Source organism: Schistocerca serialis, chromosome 1, assembly GCF_023864345.2.
Source record: "Schistocerca serialis cubense isolate TAMUIC-IGC-003099 chromosome 1, iqSchSeri2.2, whole genome shotgun sequence".
NCBI classification, from domain to species: domain Eukaryota; kingdom Metazoa; phylum Arthropoda; class Insecta; order Orthoptera; family Acrididae; genus Schistocerca; species Schistocerca serialis.
In genome coordinates, this window is record NC_064638.1 from 747,950,099 (window position 1) to 747,971,214 (window position 21,116).

Genomic DNA, 21,116 nt, shown 5'->3' on the forward strand with positions numbered 1-21,116 from the left:
CAGGGACAGTGTGTGGGAAGCACTTGACTCACTTTCATCTGAAGCTATAAAGCCTGGGTTTTCTATCCACAAAAAGCCAGCACACACACAAAAATATCATGAAAGAAGAGCTGACAGTGTTAACAAAACACATTCTTTTTATATCCTTAATACAAGCTCAGTGTCTACGCAGACCGAGGTGGAATATACCAGAGAAGTAAAGCAACTTTGTGATAATGAGAAACAGCATCAGTTGTCACCATCAGAAGCAAAACTGCCATTCCCAGCACCACCTCCTCTTCCTCCTCCTCCACCTTGTCTGCCACTGCCACTTATTTCAGTGGTGTCATCAGCTATGCCATCAGCTTCAGGGGTGCTATCACCTTCATCACTTGCAGGTTACAGTTCTCAACAAAAAAATTATGTACCTCCACCTCCTCCAATTCCCAATAGTGACAGCTTTGAAACACTGATGTTACATAGGAGACATTCACTTCCAGCACATTTACCAGATTCTGCAAGTTTGTGGACACCAGTAAAGGACAAGTCTAACACACTACCACTGCCCAAGCGGAAGATGAAAACCCTAAGCTGGACAAAGATTCCAGTCTCTATGATAGGTATGAAAAATGATGATTTACTCACTTCATGGTACTATTAAGTTAATTACAGTTGTAATAAATACAGAAGATATAAACATATTTTAGATTTGTTCCATAAAATGTGTAGTAATAACCACACTGACATCAATATGTGTGGTGATTTTATTCATCTTCTGTAGGTAAACACAGATTTTTGATTGTTTATTGCTGGCAAACAGTTCTAACAGAAGTCTAATTCCTTGCAGGTGAATCAGTATGGACTGAAATGCAGAGCGAAGCAAAGAGTCTTAGAGTTGATTTCAAGCAAATGGAAGAACTGTTCTGTCAGAAAACTGTTACTGTGCAACATCGAAAGACTTCTCCAGTAACACTTCCAGCACCAATAACTCCCAAGATCACTTTACTGGAAACCAAGAGAGATCTGGCAGTAAACATTTATCTAAAACAGTTCAAATTGGGAGGGAAAGCAGTCATAGAAGTTATAAAGAACCTTAAAGGAGGTGATATAGGTCCTGAGAAACTGAAAGCTCTCTTGCCACTACTTCCCACAGAAAAAGAGGTAGGCCTAATGTATGACAGTTTTAATTTTAGATTATAGTAATTAATACAATTAAAACACAATACATACTATTCCAGGGAGCCCAAAATTATACATTAACTAAAAGGTTTATCTTATGTGTTACAGCTGACATCAGTCAGATCCTATTCTGGAGATCTGGATCGTTTAGGAGAGGCAGAGAAATTTTATCTTCAGCTATCAGAAGTACCTTCCTTTGTCCTCAGGATTAGGGCAATGTTGCTTGTAAGTAGAAAGTCATGTCTCCATTATCAACATCATATTGCCAAAATAATAATAATATATCCTGACTCATTTCTGTGCATCAATTAATTTGCAGAAAGAAGAGTTTCCTTCAAGAATATCTGAACTGAAAGAACAACTAAAGGCTGTTGCAGATGCATGCAATAAGCTGAAGGCTAATAAACGTTTGAAAGAATTTCTAGCACTAGTACTTCAACTTGGAAACTACATAAATGCAGTAAGTATTCCTAACATGAAGCTTTTGTGAGAAGTAAATTCATAAGTTAAAAAAGGAAAAAAAATGTAAGGTACTGTGTGTTTGTTCCAGGGAAGCTATGCGGGCAATGCAGCAGGCTTTACACTCAGCACACTACCAAAGCTCCTAGAAATAAAAGCAAACAAACCAAGGCTGACATTCTTGCACTATGTGGTAGAAGTTGCAGAAGCTAACAATAAGGAAATATTACAATTCACAGAAGATATGAGTAACATGAAAGAAATGGCAAGGTAAGAGTCCGTTACAGTCATAACGTTAAAATTGGCAATGCTTGGGGCTCTCTAATTATTAGTAGAAAATCTACTTATAAGAATTTCATATTTTGGTTCTAGTACAAATAACAGCATTATAATGTAAAAAATCTACTCACCAAGTGATGGCAGGGGAACACACACACACGCACGCACACACACACACACACACACACACACACACACACACACACACACACACAAAGGTTCAACTTTTCTGGCACAAGAGTTGAAGGGGAAGGAAGAGGGGTGAGGGGAAAAGGACAGGAGAGGTTTAGCAAAACGGGTACAATTCAGAATAGAAATCCAAAACCCCAGGTCAGGGGAGAGACTTAGCAGATGGGATAAAAAGGAAAGCCTCCAATTGATTATTTTCATTGTTAAATAACAGAATTAATTATTTTAATGTGCCTATGCCTTAATTTCTGCTCTGTGTGTGTTTATTTTTGACTGTGTTCACACTAATTTTTTCTAATACTCTGTATTTGAAATCCTGTTAATCTCCTACACACCTCTAATGCCATTTCCATTGAATTTTTGACCAGATTAATACTAATTTTGACACACAGAATTTTCAACTTCACTTTTGCAGTTTTTTGCTACATTTCTCAAAACTTACTGATCTTCCACCTATCATTTCCTCCTAAGCAACATTATACCTATAAACATTAGCAAATAATTGAATAGGGCTCAATTTGCTTGGTCCAGTTTTGATCAATCATCTCATTTGTGTAACTTCACACTTTTTCAAAGGATACCGTTATAAAGTAAAAAGCAAAAGTGAAGCTTTATGGCATTGGAAACGTTTTCTCTATCATTCGTGCTTGCAGGCATCTTTCCTTCACAATGTACGAGAGCCGTGTGCATCAGTACATTTGTTAAGCGTTGATGGCTGGAGAGAGAGAGAGAGAGAGAGAGAGAGAGAGTGTGTGTGTGTGTGTGTGTGTGTGTGTGTGTGTGTGTGTGATGAGAGAAGGTAGCCTACTCCTCTCGAAGGACACAAAGGGAGCTGCCGAGCTTAATTACCCCACCACATGGATGGATCTTTATCAACGGTGCCCCATGCCCTCATTTCATGAGAGACTGAGGAGAGGTTTAATCCAGGATATTGGTGCAACGAGTGGTGATCAGATACTTTACGTCCCCACCCGTACATCTACTTCTACATGGCTGCTCTGAAAATTACTTGTAAGTGCTTGGCAGAGTGTTCATCGAACCATTATGACAATAATTCTCTATTATTCCTTCTTGAACAGTGTTGTTGTTGTGGTCTTCAGTCCTGAGACTGGTTTGATGCAGCTCTCCATGCTACTCTATCCTGTACAAGCCTCTTCATCTCCCAGTACCTGCCGCAACCTACATCCTTCTGAACCTGCTTAGTGTATTCATCTCTTGGTCTCCCTCTACGATTTTTACCCTCCACACTGTCCTCCAATACTAAATTGGTGATCCCTTGATGCTTCAGAATATGTCCTACCAACTGATCCCTTCTTCTAGTCAAGTTGTGCCACAAACTTCTCCCCAATCCTATTCAATACTTCCTCATTAGTTATGTGATCTACCCATCTAATCTTCAGAATTCTTCTGTAGCACCACATTTCAAAAGCTTCTATTCTCTTCTTGTCTAAACTATTTATCGTCCATGTTTCACTTCCATACAAGGCTACACTCCACACAAATACTTTCAGAAATGACTTCCAGACACTTAAATCTATAGTCGATGTTAACAGATTCCTCTTTTTCAGAAACTCTTTCCTTGCCATAGCCAGTCTACATTTTATATCCTCTCTACTTCGACCATCATCAGTTATTTTGCTCCCCAAATAGCAAAGCTCCTTTACTACTTTAAGTGTCTCACTTCCTAATCTAATCCCCTCAGCATCACCCAACTTAATTCGACTACATTCCATTATCCTCGTTTTGCTTTTGTTGATGTTCATCTTATATCCTCCTTTCAAGACACTATCCATTCCGTTCGACTGCTCTTCCAAGTCCTTTGCTGTCTCTGACAGAATTACAATGTCATCGGCGAACCTCAAAGTTTTTATTTCTTCTCCATGGATTTTAATGCCTACTCCGAATTTTTCTTTTGTTTCCTCCACTGCTTGCTCAATATACAGATTGAATAATATCGGAGATAGGCTACAGCCCTGTCTCACTCCCTTCCCAACCACTGCTTCCCTTTCATGCCCCTCAATTCTTATAACTTCCATCTGGTTTCTGTACAAATTGTAAATAGCCTTTCGCTCCCTGTATTTTACCCCTGCCACCTTCAGAATTGGAAAGAGAGTATTCCAGTCAACATTGGCAAAAGCTTTCTCTAAGTCTACAAATGCTAGAAATGTAGGTTTGCCCTTCCTTAATTTAGCTTCTAAGATGAGTCGTAGGGTCAGTATTGCCTCACGTGTTCCAACATTTCTACGGAATCCAAACTGATCTTCCCCGAGGTCGGCTTCTACTAGTTTTTCCATTCTTCTGTAAAGAATTCGTGTTAGTATTTTGCTGCTGTGACTTATTAAACTGATAGTTCGGTAATTTTCATATCTGTCAACACCTGCTTTCTTTGGGATTGGAATTATTATATTCTTCTTGAAGTCTGAGGGTATTTCGCCTGTTTCATACATCTTGCTCACCAGATGGTAGAGTTTTGTCAGGACTGGCTCTCCCAAGGCCATCAGTAGTTCCAATGGAATGTTTCTACTCCGGTGGCCTTGTTTCGACTCAGGTCTTTCAGCGCTCTGTCAAACTCTTCACGCAGTATCGTACCTCCCATTTCATCTTCATCTACATCCTCTTCCGTTTCTATAATATTGTCCTCAAGTGCATCGCCCTTGTATAGACCTTCTATATACTCCTTCCACCTTTCTGCTTTCCCTTCTTTGCCTAGAACTGGGTTTCCATCTGAGCTCTTGATGTTCATGCAAGTGGTTCTCTTATCTCCAAAGGTCTCTTTAATTTTCCTGTAGGCAGTATCTATCTTACCCTAGTGAGATAAGCCTCTATATCCTTACATTTGTCCTCTAGCCATCCCTGCTTAGCCATTTTGCACTTCCTGTCAATTTCATTTTTGAGATGTTTGTATTCCTTTTGCCTGCTTCACTTACTGCATTTTTATATTTTCTCCATTCATCAATATCTCTCCAGTTACGCAAGGATTTCTATTAGCCCTTGTCTTTTTACCTACTTGATCCTCTGCTACCTTCACTATTTCATCTCTCAAAGCTACCCATTCTTCTTCTACCGAGTTTCTTTCCCCCATTCTTGTCAATCGTTCCCTAATGCTCTCCCTGAAACTCTCTACAACCTCTGGCTCTGTCAGTTTATCCAGGTCCCATCTCCTTAAATTCTCACCTTCTTGCAGTTTCTTCAGTTTTAATCTGCAGTTCATAACCAATAGATTGTGGTCAGAGTCTACATCAGTCCCTGGAAATGTCTTACAATTTAAAACCTGGTTCCTGAATCTCTGTCTTACCATTATATAATTTATCTGAGACCTTCCAATATCTCCAGGCTTCTTCCATGTATACAACCTTCTTTTATGATTCTTGAACCAAGTGTTAGCTATGATTAAGTTATGCTCTGTGCAAAATTCTACCAGGCGGTTTCCTCTTTCATTCCTTACTCCCATTCCATATTCACCTACTACCCCTATTCACCTACTATGTTTCTTTCTCTTCCTTTTCCTACTATCGAGTTCCAGTCAGTCACCCATGACTATTAAATTTTCGTCTCCCTTCACTACCTGAATAATTTCTTTTTTCTCATGATACATTTCATCAATCTCTTCATCATCTGCGAAACTAGTTGGCATATAAACTTGTACTACTGTGGTAGGTGTGGGCTTCATATCTATCTTGGTCACAATAATGCGTTCACTATGCTATTTGTAGTAGCTTACCCACATTCCTATTTTGCTATTCATTATTAAACCTATTCCTGCATTACCCATATTTGATTTTGTGTTTATAACCCTGTAGTGACCTGACCAGAAGTCTTGTTCCTCCTGCCACCGAACATCACTAATTCCCACTATATCTAACTTTAACCTATCCATTTCCCTTTTTAAATTTTCTAACCTACCTGCCCGATAAAGGGATCTTACATTCCACGCTCCGATCTGTAGAATGCCAGTTTTCTTTCTCCTGATATCAACATCCTCTAGAGTAATCTCCGCCCGGATATCCAGATCGGGGACTATTTTACCTCCGGAATATTTTACCCAAGAGGACGCCATCATCATTTAACCATACAGCAAAGCTGTATGCCCTTGGGAAAAATTACGGCCATAGTTTCCCCTTGCTTTCAGCCGTTCGCAGTACCAGCACAGCAAGGCTGTTTTGGTTAGTGTTACAAGGCCAAATCAGTCAATCATCCAGACTGTTGCCCCTGCAATTACTGAAGAGGCTGCTGCCCCTCTTCAAGAGCCACACGTTTGTCTGGCCTCTCAACGGATTCAACGGATACCCCTCCGTTGTGGTTGAACCTATGGTACGGCCATCTGTATCGCTGAGGCACGCAAGCCTCTCCACCAACGGCAAGGTCCATGGTTCATGGGGGGGGGGGGGGGGGGGGGGCTATATGCTTATGTTACTGGAATTTTGAATCTTTTGGAGATGAATTATAAGTTAAATGAAGTGATTGGAATTCATGTTATGAATACTGACTTGCCTTTTTTCTGGTTAATATTTATGCTTCTATGATGTTTAGAGGCTTTTTTGTGTGGGTACACTGAGCTCATACTGATTCATAATGCATCAAGGGATTAAACATCCCCCCCCCCCCTCTCCCCTTGTGTCACATCCTGTATTCGCTGATGTTTTTGTTGTTGCTAAACTCACGACACTGTTCTTCATTTACATTGTTTCTCTCCTTAAGTGGACACAATTCTTCAATGAGTTGATCTCCACAACATGAAGACAAGCAGTTCAAACATTCTTATCTCCACAACAAATGTTACGATTGCACAATGACTATACAGTGATTGTAAAGTGCAACAGGGGAACCAATGGTAGACAATATTTAATATCTCGCATATCCATGTCTTGTACAGAACTTGCATCAAGAGTGCTCACAATTACATAATGACACATTAACAAAAGGGGTTATTTTTATAACACAAATAACAAAATACATTACTTCTAAACAGAAGCCAGCCGAGGTGGCTGAGCAGTTATAGGCGCTACAGTCTGGAACCGCGCAACCGCTACTGTCGCAGGTTCGAATCCTGCCTCGGGCATGGGTGTGTGTTACGTCCTTACGTTTAAGTAATTCTAAGTTCTAGGGGACTGATGACCTCACAAGTTAAGTCCCATAGTGCTAAGAGCCATTTGAATCGAAACGGAATGTCTGAACTAAAAATGATTTAAAATGTTTCAGGATATCAGTTCAGTTGCTCCAAGAAGAAGTGATGAAAGTTACCACTGACGTCAAACAAGTTAAATCACAGCTAAAGGAAGATACAAGTGGAATCAGGTCACAGTTCAAGTGCAAAGGTACTGAACACACACAAACTAAAGACACTATTAATTTAAATAAACTGTTGCATAAATAAATACTTCTTCGTCTCATTCTTTTCTATTATGATATAAAATGCAGTTACAAATTATTCTCACTTTAGAATTTGTGCTTGCTATTGTTAAAATCCGTTTTGCTCTCCTTTCCACAGATTTCTTTAAGGCTGCTTTGAAATGCAGTAATGAACTTCAGCATGCAATGAATAAAGTCAAGGCTTGTACTCGTGCTTTAGCCAAACATTTCTGTGAAGATCCTAAGAAATTCAAGCCAGAAGAATGTTTTCAATTGTTTGCCGAGTTTTTTACAGTAATTGAGAGAGTTCGACAGGTGAGTTTCTGAGATTAATTTTGACACTTTCCTTTATATTATCATTTGCCATTTCCCTTACATTTGCAATCTGTAAAATAGTGATATTTGTAGCCATCAGAAGCTAGAAAACTGCTGGCAAGTAACAATATGCTTCAGAAGCCGTAGTGCAATTATTGATCATTTAAGGTGTTAGGAAGTCAGCATTGAATATTGAAAGTACCATTCCAAAAGCCAACTGCATAACAGTGTCTTTCTGCTCTGATATTCTCAGATATCAGTCAGTTTATTGTCGCAGTTACTATTGTAAAATAGATGCAATTTACAGTTTTAAGTAGGAAGTAAAACACTGCTTACTCGTTTAAATTTGTATCCGACTAACATTACTTTATACTGAAATGTACATTTTTGCGGCAGGAAAATGAAGAGAAAAGAAAAGAAGAACAGCAGCAAATTCAAGAGCAGATGGAAACAAACAAACTAAGTGCAAGCGGAGGTAGAGGGAGAAAAAAGTTTTTACCGCATCGACAATATACTGCAGCTAAACATATTTTAAGGGATATTTGCAATAAAAATTTCAAATTACGTCAAACTGAAACTCAGTACTGAAAATTTGGTGCTATAAGTGGAAATTCACTCAGAATCGTTTTGAAATATGCCTGTGAATTAATACCATAAGTGTGTTACCGACATGTTCCTTCATACCCAGGACAAGACACATTTAATATCCTGGCGCTCTATTGTCAGTGATCTCTGCTATTTCAATGTGTTTTGCAAACACTTTTTTGTCAGTAGATGTAAATGACTTTATAAATAAATTTTTTATAATTGAATAATGGAATCAATGTTCATCTATTTCTTTTAAGGTGATTTTGAAAGAAATTCATTACATCATTTTTTTCCCAGCATCGTACACAACACGCATACACACCATCAATGCAAGCCAATCAAACGGATAAGTGATGAGAATCAATGTCTACCAACACTGGTAGTCAACTACCAAAGATAGATAAATACATCAGCTATTGAGTCACATTTAATTATTTGGAGTTTTTGTGTGTGTTTTTATGTTTTATGGGTGCATATAAAGCAACAGTTTCCATTTTAAATTGATGATGTCCCTAACAATTGTGGAGCTCACACAATCAGCTTTATTGTGAGCAGAAATAATTTAGGTTTGATCCTTATGTCACTATCAAATAACTGGCTTACATAGTCATTTTAGAGAAAACTTCAGCAGAGAAAATAGGTGTTAACAAATATGGTAAGTTCCCAATGTCTTATGAAGAACAATCAAGCTCTGTTTTCCTGAGAACATATACTTAGTGTGTACTGACAGATACTTTGACACACCTCCTACCACTATTGATTTGGATTAGAGAATTTAGATTCCTGATAGCTGCAACAGGAAGTTGTAATGATCATTGTATACATCCCTATATTTTTATGGAGTAGAGATGTCTATTGTTTTCGAAAAATATCAGTGTGGTTATGTACATATTATATTATCAATACAAGATAAACAACAGCTGTTTAATACAACTTAAGAAATAGCAATTTTATGAAACTCCTGGATGGGCCAATATGTAAAATAAAGGAAAGACAAGCACTCAGGTTTAGCACACTGATATGTTGTGCATAGATGATGATGATGATGATGATGATGATGATGATGATGATGATGGTTGGTTGGTTGGTTTGTAGGGCACTCATCAGCACCCATAAAAAGTCTCAATTTTGACACAGTCCAATTTTGACACAAACCAATCTAGTCACTGTCATTAATGGTGGTGGTGGTGATGAAATGATGACAACACAAAAACCCAGTCCCCGGGCAGAGAAAAGTCCTCAACCCGGCCGGGAATCGAATCTGGATCCAGAGGCAGCAACACTAGATCACGAGCTGCGGATATAGTGCATAGAAACATGTAACAGAACACACTATTAATCAGCTTTTATTCTCTGGCTCTTATTCTGTAGAAAGTACACACATTCACACACACAACCACACCGTCTAAGTTTACTTTCTGTCGGAAGAAGAGGGGGGAGCTGGGGAGCTGGTTAAGCACTACTTCGCCACTAGTCTCTCCAACCGAAACTACCCTAATTCCAAAACTGAACCCTGCCTCTCCCAGTCTGTACCAACACCCAACCCCAATGCCCCCACCTTACCACCTGCTGTTCAAATTCCAGGAATTCCTTACTTCCAACCTAGCCTAATCACGCTTCCCCCAGACGCTTCCTCAGAACACCAACCTTTCAGTAGAAGGAAGAACAACCATACACAACCTCAAAGCAAATTCTGACCTAATCAACCTACCTGCAGACAAAGGTTCCACCACTGGTGTTATGAATCACAATGACTACCTGGCAGAAGGCCTCTGCTAATTATCTTACTCCTCCACCTATAGACTCCCTCAGAGTGATCCTTTCCCAGAAGTCCAACACAAACTCCAATCCCTGCTTAAACCCTTAGGTCCTTCCCAGAACATCTCCCCTGAGTCCATTTCCCTCCTCACCCCCAATGACACACCACACGCCCATCTTCTGCATGCTCTCCAAAATCCACTAATCCTGGATGCCCCATCGTGGCTGGTTATTGGCTGGGGACTGAAATAATTTCAGCCCTCATTGACCAACAACTCCAACCAGTATCCCGTAATCTAGCCCCCCCACATCAAAGACATTGACCACTTCCTTCACTGGGGTCTCCACCATCCCCACTCCTGTACCTCCTGGATTCCTATGTGTCACTGCTGACACCAGCTCCCTGCATACCAACCGCACGCCCATAGTCTTACCGCTACTGAACACTACCTTTCCCTACGTCCTACAGACTCAAAACCCACCACTTCATTCCTCATACACCTTATTAACTTTATACTAACCCACAACTACTTCTCGCTTGAAAGGAAGGTACACAAGTAAATATATGGCACAGCCATGAGCACTTGCATGGCATCCTCTTATGCCAACCTTTTTATGGGCCATCTAGGGGAGCCCTTCATAGCCTCCCAGAACACCAAACTCCTAGTCTGGTTCATGTTAATTGATGATATCTTCACGATCTGGATTCAGGGCCAAGACATCCTATCTTTGTTCCTTCACAGTCTCAACATCATCTCTCCCATCCACTTCACTTCACGTGGTCTTCCTCAACCCAGCATTCCACCTTCCTAGATGTTGAGCTGCTTCTCTCTGATGGCTTCATCCGCACATTAAACCCACCAACCACCAACAGTACCTGCATTTTGACAGCTGCCATCCCTTTCATACCAAAAAATCCCTCCCATACAGCCTGGCCATCTAGGGATGGCATATCTGCAGTGACAAGAACACCCTTGCCTAGTATGCTGAGGCTCTCACCAAGCTCTTCACAGACAGACACTATCCCCCAGACCCAGTCCGCAATCAAATCTCTCGTGTAATTTCCCATCACACCTGCAATTCTCCAACCACCCACAAGAACCAACCACAAAAGAGTGTCTCTTCATCATCCAGGACCACCCGACTGGAACAACTGAACCACATCCTTTGACAGGGCTTTGATCACCTATCGTCATCTCGTGAAATGAGGGACATCCTATCCATGATACTTCCCACCCCTCCTGAAGTGGTGTTCTGTCACCTACCCAACCTCTGCAACATCCTAGTCCATCCCTATGCCACTCCCAATCCCAACCCCTTGCCACAAGGATCATATCCCTGTGGAAGACACAGGGGCAAAACCTGCGCGATTCATCCACCCAGCAATTCCTACTCCAGTCCTGTCACGAGTTTATCTTACCCCATCAGGGGTGGGGCCACATGTGAAAACATCCATGTCATTTACCAGCTCTACTGCAGTTACTGTACAGCTTTTTATATTGCTATGACTACCAACCAACTATCCACCACAATGAACGACCACTACCAAACTGTGGCGAAGAGCAAAGTAGACCACCCTGTGGAACAACACACAGCTGAATATAACATACTTGATTCCAATGGCTGCTTCACTACTCAAGCAATCTGGACCCTTCCCTCCACCACCAGCTTTTCTGAACTACGCAGATGGGAGTTATCCTTACAATACTTTTTCTGCCCCCATAATTATCCCGGCCTCAACCTGCAACAACATACTGTCCCCACATCCTCCACTCAACAGTTTCCAATCCTCTGTCCAATCATCTCCTCCTCATTCTCATCTCACACCCTGTTTATTTGCAGCCCTTTGCCAACACATCCATCCATCTTTCCTCCTTCCCTGCTCCTCACCTGTTTTGCTGCTTTTTCCCCCACCTCCCTGCCCCCACAACATCCCGAAACTACGCTCGCTGGCAGTCTAGTCCCTGGCCACTCCACTAGACAGCATTTGTCTCTCTCCTCACCTATACACTATTATCCCTTCCCCACATCCTCCAGATTGCAGCTTGCATCCCAGGTGAGAGTTGCATTCTATTGGCACTGTGTGTGTGTGTGTGTGTGTGTGTGTGTGTGTGTGTGTGTGCGTTGCATATCTCTCTCTTTACTGATGAAGGCTGTGGCCGAAAGCTTTATGTAAGAGTCATTTCCTTTACGGTAAGTAGCAATCTGTCTTTCCCTACATTGTTAATACCACGTTATGGTACCTGCATTTATGATCCAACTAACAGTTTGCCAAGGGTGAGTAGTTGCCTTTCCGTGTACAAAATGGAAGCTTTTTCATTCTAGTGACTTCATATTTTTACAGCCTTAAACATAACAGTTACTTCACTTTTTCAAAGGAAACATTGCCTCATTTCACACCTCTGAATGTTCTCTTTCAGGATGAGATCTTTGGAAAATGTTGAGCGAATTATTTAATAATTTGAAATTCTACAATTAACTGAAAATTAGCTGCGGATGAGAGCATTTATTGCAGACTACTGTGCAAAATATTGCAGTTTAACAGCAAAAACTAACTGAAAAATTGTGAAGACTGAAACAAAAAAAAGTTTCAAGAATTTGTTGCAAAACAACTTTCTATTGGAAAGAAAAGACACACAAGTCATTAATTAGAAGTGAGAAAAGGAGTGAAAAGGAACAGATCATTATCTTTGTCAACATCAAGTCATGCACAATTACAAGCTGTGGGGCACCACCTTCTTAAAATATACTGGGATATGCCCAGCCAAGCAAAATCTACCATCCTAGTATAACAGTGGATGAAACTAAGGCTGGCAAGATGTGCAGAAAGTGTGAAATTTAATAAGCAATATCTGTCTCTGAACATAACACCTACATGTGCAGGATAACACCTACAGATCAAAATAAAATTACTAATTCATGAATTTTCTAACAATGGAAAATTCAGAATGGAATAACAACAGTACAAAAAGGACAGATTACTACTCACTATATAGAGGAGACACAGCTGCAAAGAGGCACAGCAAAAAAGACTGCTAAACATTTTACCTTTTGAGTAAAAGGCCTTATTCTAAACTGTAATACACACTCAGTCATACAACCACAACTAACTCTCTCTCTCTTTCTCTCTCCACCAATGTCAAGTCTGGACACAGGGGTCTGTATCTTGAAACAAACTCCAAACACAGCACATGCTGGATGCTATGGGTAAGTACATATCCTATGAAAAGTGAGTATATATTACTATCAACCACAATGGAATCTGACAGATGGACAGTAATAACAAAACCGCCCATACTGTCACAAGCCTAATGCAGCATTACAGTTTAAAATATTCATGTAACCTCCTGTGCACCATAGGAAGATGAGCCTGAAAAGGCTCAGAAACCGGTTGAGCTTTGAAACATTTGGATACTTTTCACTCTACGGTTGATTAGTATCTTTTTGAGGTGTGCTCCTTCCAGTAACTGTCAATACTTTAGTTGAGTAAAGCTGGAATATCATTTTCAGACTGAAGAACCTTGCACTCATCAAACAATCTGCTGGGCATCAAACCTTTATCATGTTTCTGCAGACTTTGCTTTCCTCTTAATTCTTTCTTTGGGGGCTAAGACCCTAAAAATGTTCACTGATGCACTTGGCATGTTTGCATCCTGTGACGTAATGTTTTTGGGCATTATTTGCAAATCACAACTTGCCACGTACTTCTACTCACTAAGCTCTTTGGTTACTTGCCCCGTAACAACTAGTTGTTCAAGAGGAAGCAGATTATCCAATGCAAAGAGTTAATTGTGAAGAATACAGAACTACTCAACACAAAACTAACTTTGAATGCAACTTAAGAATCAAAGGTCTTCGACTTCGAGAATGTTGTCTAAATTTAGTGGATAGTTCTGCAAATGAGATTATCATTGAAGTTCTGAAGGACAGGTATACACTCGCGCGCACACACACACATATCCATCCGCACATACACAGACACAAGCAGACATACGTAAAGGCCTTTACATGTGTGTGTGTGTGTGTGTGTGTGTGTGTGTGTGTGTGTGTGTGTGTGTGTGTGCGCGCGCGCGCGCGCGAGTGTATACCTGTCCTTTTTTCCCCCTAAGGTAAGTCTTTCCGCTCCCGGGATTGGAATGACTCCTTACCCTTCCCTTAAAACCCACATCCTTTCGTCTTTTCCTCTCCTTCCCTCTTTCCTGATGAAGCAACCATTGGTTGCGAAAGCTTGAATTTTGTGTGTATGTTTGTGTGTCTATCAACATGCCAGCGCTTTCGTTTGGTAAGTCACATCATCTTTGTTTTCAGAAAGTAATAATGAATATATTCCACTGTTCCAAAATCCTGTTGGCTTAAAGTCCTCAAGTAAGCCATCTTCTGGTTGTATACCTGAAAGACGTGTGATGTGGAATCTTCATAAATCCAAGTTCCTTCCAGTGAAGAGGCCAACTGCCAAAATAATAAATATTGACTATTAATTAAGATGCTTCTTGACATCAACATTCCCAAGCCTTTACAAAGACATTATGCACTGTATAAATGTTGCACATTCCGATGTTTAGAAGTTGTCTGCCTCAGATTTCCTGGCCATCATTATCCAAGAGCTTAAACACCTTTTTATTGATGTTACATCCCTCTGGTAACAGCATAAGACACTTATATAGAGACATGTTGGTTTTAGAACGTGCTTCATATAATTTCTGGTGTAATGTTACAGTATCTGCCCTCGAATAAAGGAAAAAAGTTATGAGGTAACCCACTGCTATGTAACACTTACTCTAAGACCAAAACATAGTGGTTGTTTATAATTCTTTTATAAACTTTAACATTGGTAGTTTCATCAAAACTCAATATGTAATATGATGAACAGTTTTCTTCTAATATGTTGTTGTTATGGTCTTCAGTCCAGAGACTGGTTGGATGCAGCTCTCCATGCTACTCTATCATGTGCAAGCTTCTTCATCTTGAAGTAACAACTGCACCCTACATCCTTCTGAATCTGCTTAGTGTGTTCATCTCTTCGTCTCCCTCTACGATTTTTACCCTCCGTGCTGCCCTCCAACACTAAATTGGTGATCCCTTGATGCCTGAGAACATATCCTACCAACCAATCCCTTCTTCTAGTCAAATTGTGTCACAAATTCCTCTTCTCCCCAATTCTATTCAGTACTTCCACATTAGTTACGTGATCCACCCATTAATCTTCAGCATTCTTCTGTAGCACCACATTTCAAAGGCTTCTATTCTCTGCTTGTCCAAACTATTTATCGTCCATGTTTCACTTCCATACATGGCTACACTCCATACAAATACTTTCAGAAACGACTTCCTGACATTTAAATCTATACTCGATGTTAACAAATATCTCTTCTTCAGAAACGCTTTCCTTGCCATTGCCAGTCTACATTTTATATCCTCTCTACTTCGACCATCATCAGTTATTTTCTTCCCCAAATAGCAAAACTCATTTACTACTTTAAGCGTCTCATTTCCTAATCTAATTCCCTCAGCATCGCCCGACTTAATTCGACTACATTCCATTATGCTCGTTTTGCTTTTGTTAATGTTCATCTTATATCCTCCCTTCAAGACACTGTCCATTCCGTTCAGCTGTTCTTCCAGTCCTTTGCTGTTTCTGACAGAATTGAAAGTTTTTATTTCTTCTCCATGGATTTTAATTCCTTGTCTGAATTTTTTTCTTTTGTTTCCTTTACTGCTTGCTCAATATACAGACTGAACAACATCAGGGATAGGCTACAACCCTGTCTCACTCCCTTCCCAACTACTGCTTCCCTTTTCTTAAGCCTGGTTGTGGGTATGTCAATCATATTTGTTTGTCGAGTATTGTGTTGATGAACATATTTCTTTATAGTGTAGTGGTTTAAGTTTTCTTTTCTGTTTAACAGGCAACAATATATGTAAAGAGATGGAACTGTGAGAATTTTCAAGTCTTTAAACTAAGGTCTACATGAGGTCTTGTTGTCAGTGGTTCCATAAAGACGTCTAATTGCTTTTTCTGCCAAGTGAAACTTTTTTTGGCTCCTGGGGAGCTACCCCATAAAAGAATGCCATATTGTAGATGGCAGTGAAAGAAGGCATACTATGAATGAAATAATAAATCTTGTGTAACACGTGTGTAGTCCGGCTGGTAGGTAGATAACTCATGATAACTTACGACATACTTAATCTGTATGTGTGTCCCACGTTAATTTCGAATCAACATGTATTCCTAGTAGTTTAACAGATAACACAGTGTTACTGTTTGATAGACTGAAGATTATCTTGACAGTCTTAACATGGTTCATAGTTAACTCATTAGCTTTAAACCAAATATTAGTTATTTTTGAGACATTCTTCAATTTCCTCCTTCAATTTGTTTATAACCTTTCAGAATTAGCTAATGTTGTATCAGCATAGAGGATAGATTTACAGGGTAAGTTACTCAGAAAGTCATTTACAAATAATATCAATAATAGAGGGCCAAGCACTGAGCCCTGAGGAACGCCTCATTTTATATTTAAGAGTCTGTGACTTTTGGCCATTGTGCTTTATAATTTATTTTCTATTCCTGAGGTATGATTAAATTAGTGAGAGTTACAAGTGTTTGACTCTATAGCAACACAGTTTATCTAATAATAATTTGTGGTTAACTGAGTCAGAAGCCATACTCAAGTCAATTAGAATGGCTTCAGCAGATAATTCTGACTCGAAAGAGCTTAGTACAAAAGAGATAAAGTTTTCAACTGCTTTGACTGTTGGTAAGTTTGACCTAAATCCATACTGAAAATCATTTAACATATTATTGTCTGATAGGTGTATGCATATTTGCTGCAGTATGCAACAGTCTATTATTTTTGAGAGATTAGGCATAAGTGAAATTGGTCTATAATTATTGATTCAGGACATGTCACCCTTTTTGTAAAATGGTATGACAATTGTCTTTTTGAGACATTCTGGAAAGTGTCCACTAGAGATGATCCAGTCTATCAGTATGCAAAGAGGATATGATATGAGATTTACATTTTTTTTTAATTAGAAAGTTTGACAGGCCATAAACATCTTCGGATCTGGAGAATACTAATTTAGAGGTTGCTTTACTTATATCAATTACTTGTACTTCTCTCCATTTACAAGCTGACACTATGTTTGTAATGTTTTGTTGAAAATTTCTGCCAGATGTGGGATGAGAATTACGTGTAAGTGTAGAATTGGAATTCTGGTTGCCCTGAGTTGAGAGGCTAAGTTTGGCAGAGTTCACAAAAAAGTGATTGAAACCATCAGCAGTGATGTTAACAGCATTTGTGTTATCTTTCTAGTTTATATCCTTACCTAGCTCTGCTTTTATTACTTTCCATGCAGCCTTACATTTATTGTGTGATTTTTTTTAAAATGAAATCACCATTTGCCTTACACTTGGCTATTTTAATTTCAGATCTGTATTTTCTTTGCAGGTTTTTCTAAATTTATCTATCTACTGATCCCTTTTTGACCTTATCATGACAAGTAATTACCAACAGTCTCAGTTTTTGTAATTGAGGTGAAAACCACTTCTGTAAAGTTGAGTGGCTAGGTTTCATGACCTTTTTTGTTTTTTAAGCAGTGGACAGCATGTATGGAAGATTTTAGAAATGATTTTGAGGAATGTGCTGAAGGCTTCATCCACATTTCTGGAGGAATGTATAACAGTATTCCAATCTATAGACTTAAGTTGTTCTCTATGCTTGCTAATATTTCTATCTGTAAATAGTCTCACACACTAGAGTTTGTTCCTGGTCTTCTTTTGGTTTTTCAGTAATTAGTTTCACCCATATACCTCTATGGTCCGACCGGTAATAGGCATTAAATAAGCCTAGCCTTAAATAAGCCTAGCTTGTTATTAGATTGTCAAGACAGGAGAAATGCCTTGTAGGACTTTCATTAGCACAAAAGAGATTATAGGATCTTAACATATTTACTAAATTAACATTTCTGGCTGTCATTTTCCTAATGTCTATGTTTAGATCCCCAAAAATTGATATTTTGTATTTAGTATACTTTTGTATACTGATCGCAAGCTTTTCTAAACATTCTACAAATTGTTCTACATTACTTTCAGGAGTGTGATATAAAGAAACAGTTATGAGCTGTATACTAGGTATAATCAAAGCAGCTGCTTCAAAAACACCTTTAATGCATAAGTCACTAACTGCAAGAACAGAAAACTAAGTCTATATCATTGCTAACATATATGGACAAACCCCCGTACGATTCACTGGGTCTGCAGTAGTATGTAGCCAATTTGAAACCAGATGGTACACACAGTTTTATATCTTCTTCCTTTAACCAATGTTTGTTTACACATAAAATCATTCTTTTGTTACTTTTTAATAGCTCATCAGCTTTATTTTTCAGAGACCTGACATTTAAGTACAGAAATAACATCTACATCTACATCCATACTCCGCAAGCCACCTGACGGTGTGTGTGGCAGAGGGTACCTTGAGTACCTCTATCGGTTCTCCCTTCTATTCCAGTCTCGTATTGCTCGTGGAAAGAAGGATTGTCGGTATGCAATGCGTGGGCTCTATTCCCTTTGATTTTATCCGCATGGTCTCTTCGCGAGATATACATAAGAGGGAGCAATATACTGCTTGACTCCTCGGTGAAGGTATGTTCTTGAAACTTCAACAAAAGCCCGTACCGAGCTACTGAGCGTCTCTCCTGCAGAGTCTTCCACTGGAGTTTATCTATCATCTCCGTAACGCTTTCACGATTACTAAATGATCCTGTAATGAAGTGTGCTGCTCTCTGTTGGATCTTCTGTATCTCTTCTATCAACCCTCTAACCCTATCTGGTATGGATCCCACACTGCTGAGCAGTATTCAAGCAGGAGGCGAACAAGCATACTGTAACCAAGATAGAGTTTCTGTTGCAGGAGGGAGGAGTTACAGTATTACAGAGCAATGGAGAACATTTAATTTTGTTTCCAGCCCTGGAATCAATGTTAGGTGGCGGTTGGCCTTCCTCGGAATAATCCATAAAAAATCTTCATTTCTCTTTGGTAATTTTTTGGGTCTGCTTGAAACACAGTTGGAAGTTTGTTTCACTTCACTGTCAACAGGTTTTATAAGAACATGTTTTCCCAAATTATTTGGTACCACTTCATCATGAGACAAAGATGATACTTTGCTTACTGTGACTGGTCTATTCTTTTCTGCTACCCCTGAAGATGATGGAGGAGGAGCTGGTTCTGTTTCTGCTGGTGGAGAAGTTGCTTTAGTTGTTGCTGGTGGAGTATTCATGGTTGAAAACTTAAAGCTCTGAGTGAGGGCCCACGAGTGTGCCTTTTGAGTGGCTCCCTGCAGTCGACATTCAGCCACACCAATGGAAGAGGAACAGAAGGAAATACAAAAATCATCAGTACATAGGAGGGGAGATACAGAGGACCCCACTGCTAGTGCGGGACCATTAGCACCAATTAAAAAGAGGGGAATGCTCAGGACACAGCCCTGCGGGACACCATTCACTTGGATATAGGGCGAACTGTGGAAGCACTGATCCAAATTCTGAACGTGCGGAGTGACAAAAAGTTTCATATGAAAGTCAGGAGGAAGCCCCAGAGATCCCACGAGCGCACAGAAGCAAGGATGTGGTGCTGCGAAGTGGTATCACAGGCTTTTGTCAGGCCAAAAAAGAGAACAAGGTGTTTACACCGGGAAAATAGTCCACCTGATAGCTGGGTGGTAATATGCTTGCCTCCCATGCACTGGGCCCAGGTTTGATTCCCAGCGGGTTGGAGATTTTCTCCGCTCATGGACTGGGTGTTGTGTTGTCCTCATCGTTTCATCCTCATCATCAGCTGCAAGTCACCCACAATGTGGCGCCGACTGAAATAAGACTCGCACTTGATGGCCGAACCCAAATGGGACCTCTCAGCCAACAATCATTTAATTTCATTTTACCGGGAAAATGCTGTTCTGATGGCAGACTCCAGGAGGACCAAGTTGTCACATTGGAGTGCCCTTGGCGAAAACCGCCCTGGGATGGAACCAGAATGCCACAAGACTAAAGAAGCCAAACCAATCGCTGGCTCACCATACGTTCGAGAAGCTTGCGCAGTATGTTGATGATGCTGATAAGATGATAGCTATCCAGATCTAGTGAGTTCTTACCAGGCTTTAGCACTGGAACAATGGTACTTTACCACCACTGCGATGGAAACTCGCCATCACCCCAGATGCGGCTGAAGAGGGCAATGTGGTGGCACTGATAACCTACAGACAGATGTTTTATTATTTGGGAACGGATGCGGTCTGATCCATGGGTCGTGTCAGGACAATAAGCAAGGGCACTAAGAAATTCCCACTCACTGAAGGAAGCATTATATAACTCAAGGTGGAGTGGAGCAAATGAGGGGTGGTGTCATTCCACCTGCTGTTTTAGGAGATGAAAGGCGTGGCAGTAATCCTCAGACATAGAGGTGCGACCGTAATGCTTGGCAAGATGCTCTGCGATTACGTCTGGATCAGCAGATACAGCTCCATGTGTGGAAATTCCAGGTACCTGCGAAGGTCTGATATTTGTAAAGGCATCTGAGCTTGGCCTAAACCTGGGAAGGAGAGGTCAGTGTGCCAATCGTGGAGACATATCTTTCTCAACACTTCTGCTTCTGTCGTGTGCTGAGCTGATGGACCCAGGCGTGGTGCCGTTTGAAGGCAATGATGTGCTTCAGATGGCACTTGACATTCAAGGGCCCGCCCATGGCCTCCAATGGCTGCAGCGATTTCCGGTGATCAACAAGGCACTGTCCTCTGCCAGGGGCAACCTGAAGAACAAGGTACTGCCAATTCAGAGGTGGCAACAATGGTAGTAGTGATGGTGTAGACCACCTCATCAATGTTGCCATTCAACGGAGATTCAGTGGTGGTAGCAAAGGTGAATGTGTCATAGTCAACCTTGGTAAGAGCCCATCTGGTGAAGCGATCCAGGCGAGCGATGTTGGGTTAGCGACATGATGAGTGGAAAGTGGTCACTACCACAC

The 21,116-nt window shown here is 40.4% G+C and overlaps 1 protein-coding gene across 1 annotated transcript; it reads left to right on the plus strand.

Annotated features, from left to right (window-relative positions):
- The first annotated feature begins 1,374 nt into the window (after positions 1-1,374).
- LOC126429692 (FH2 domain-containing protein 1-like) lies at positions 1,375-19,399 on the plus strand. Its single transcript, XM_050090421.1, has 7 exons — positions 1,375-1,383; positions 1,478-1,618; positions 1,709-1,887; positions 7,285-7,400; positions 7,574-7,749; positions 8,146-8,224; positions 19,305-19,399. The coding sequence occupies exons 1-7, from the start codon at positions 1,375-1,377 to the stop codon at positions 19,397-19,399; spliced, it is 795 nt and encodes a 264-aa protein (XP_049946378.1).
- The last annotated feature ends 1,717 nt before the right edge of the window (positions 19,400-21,116 follow it).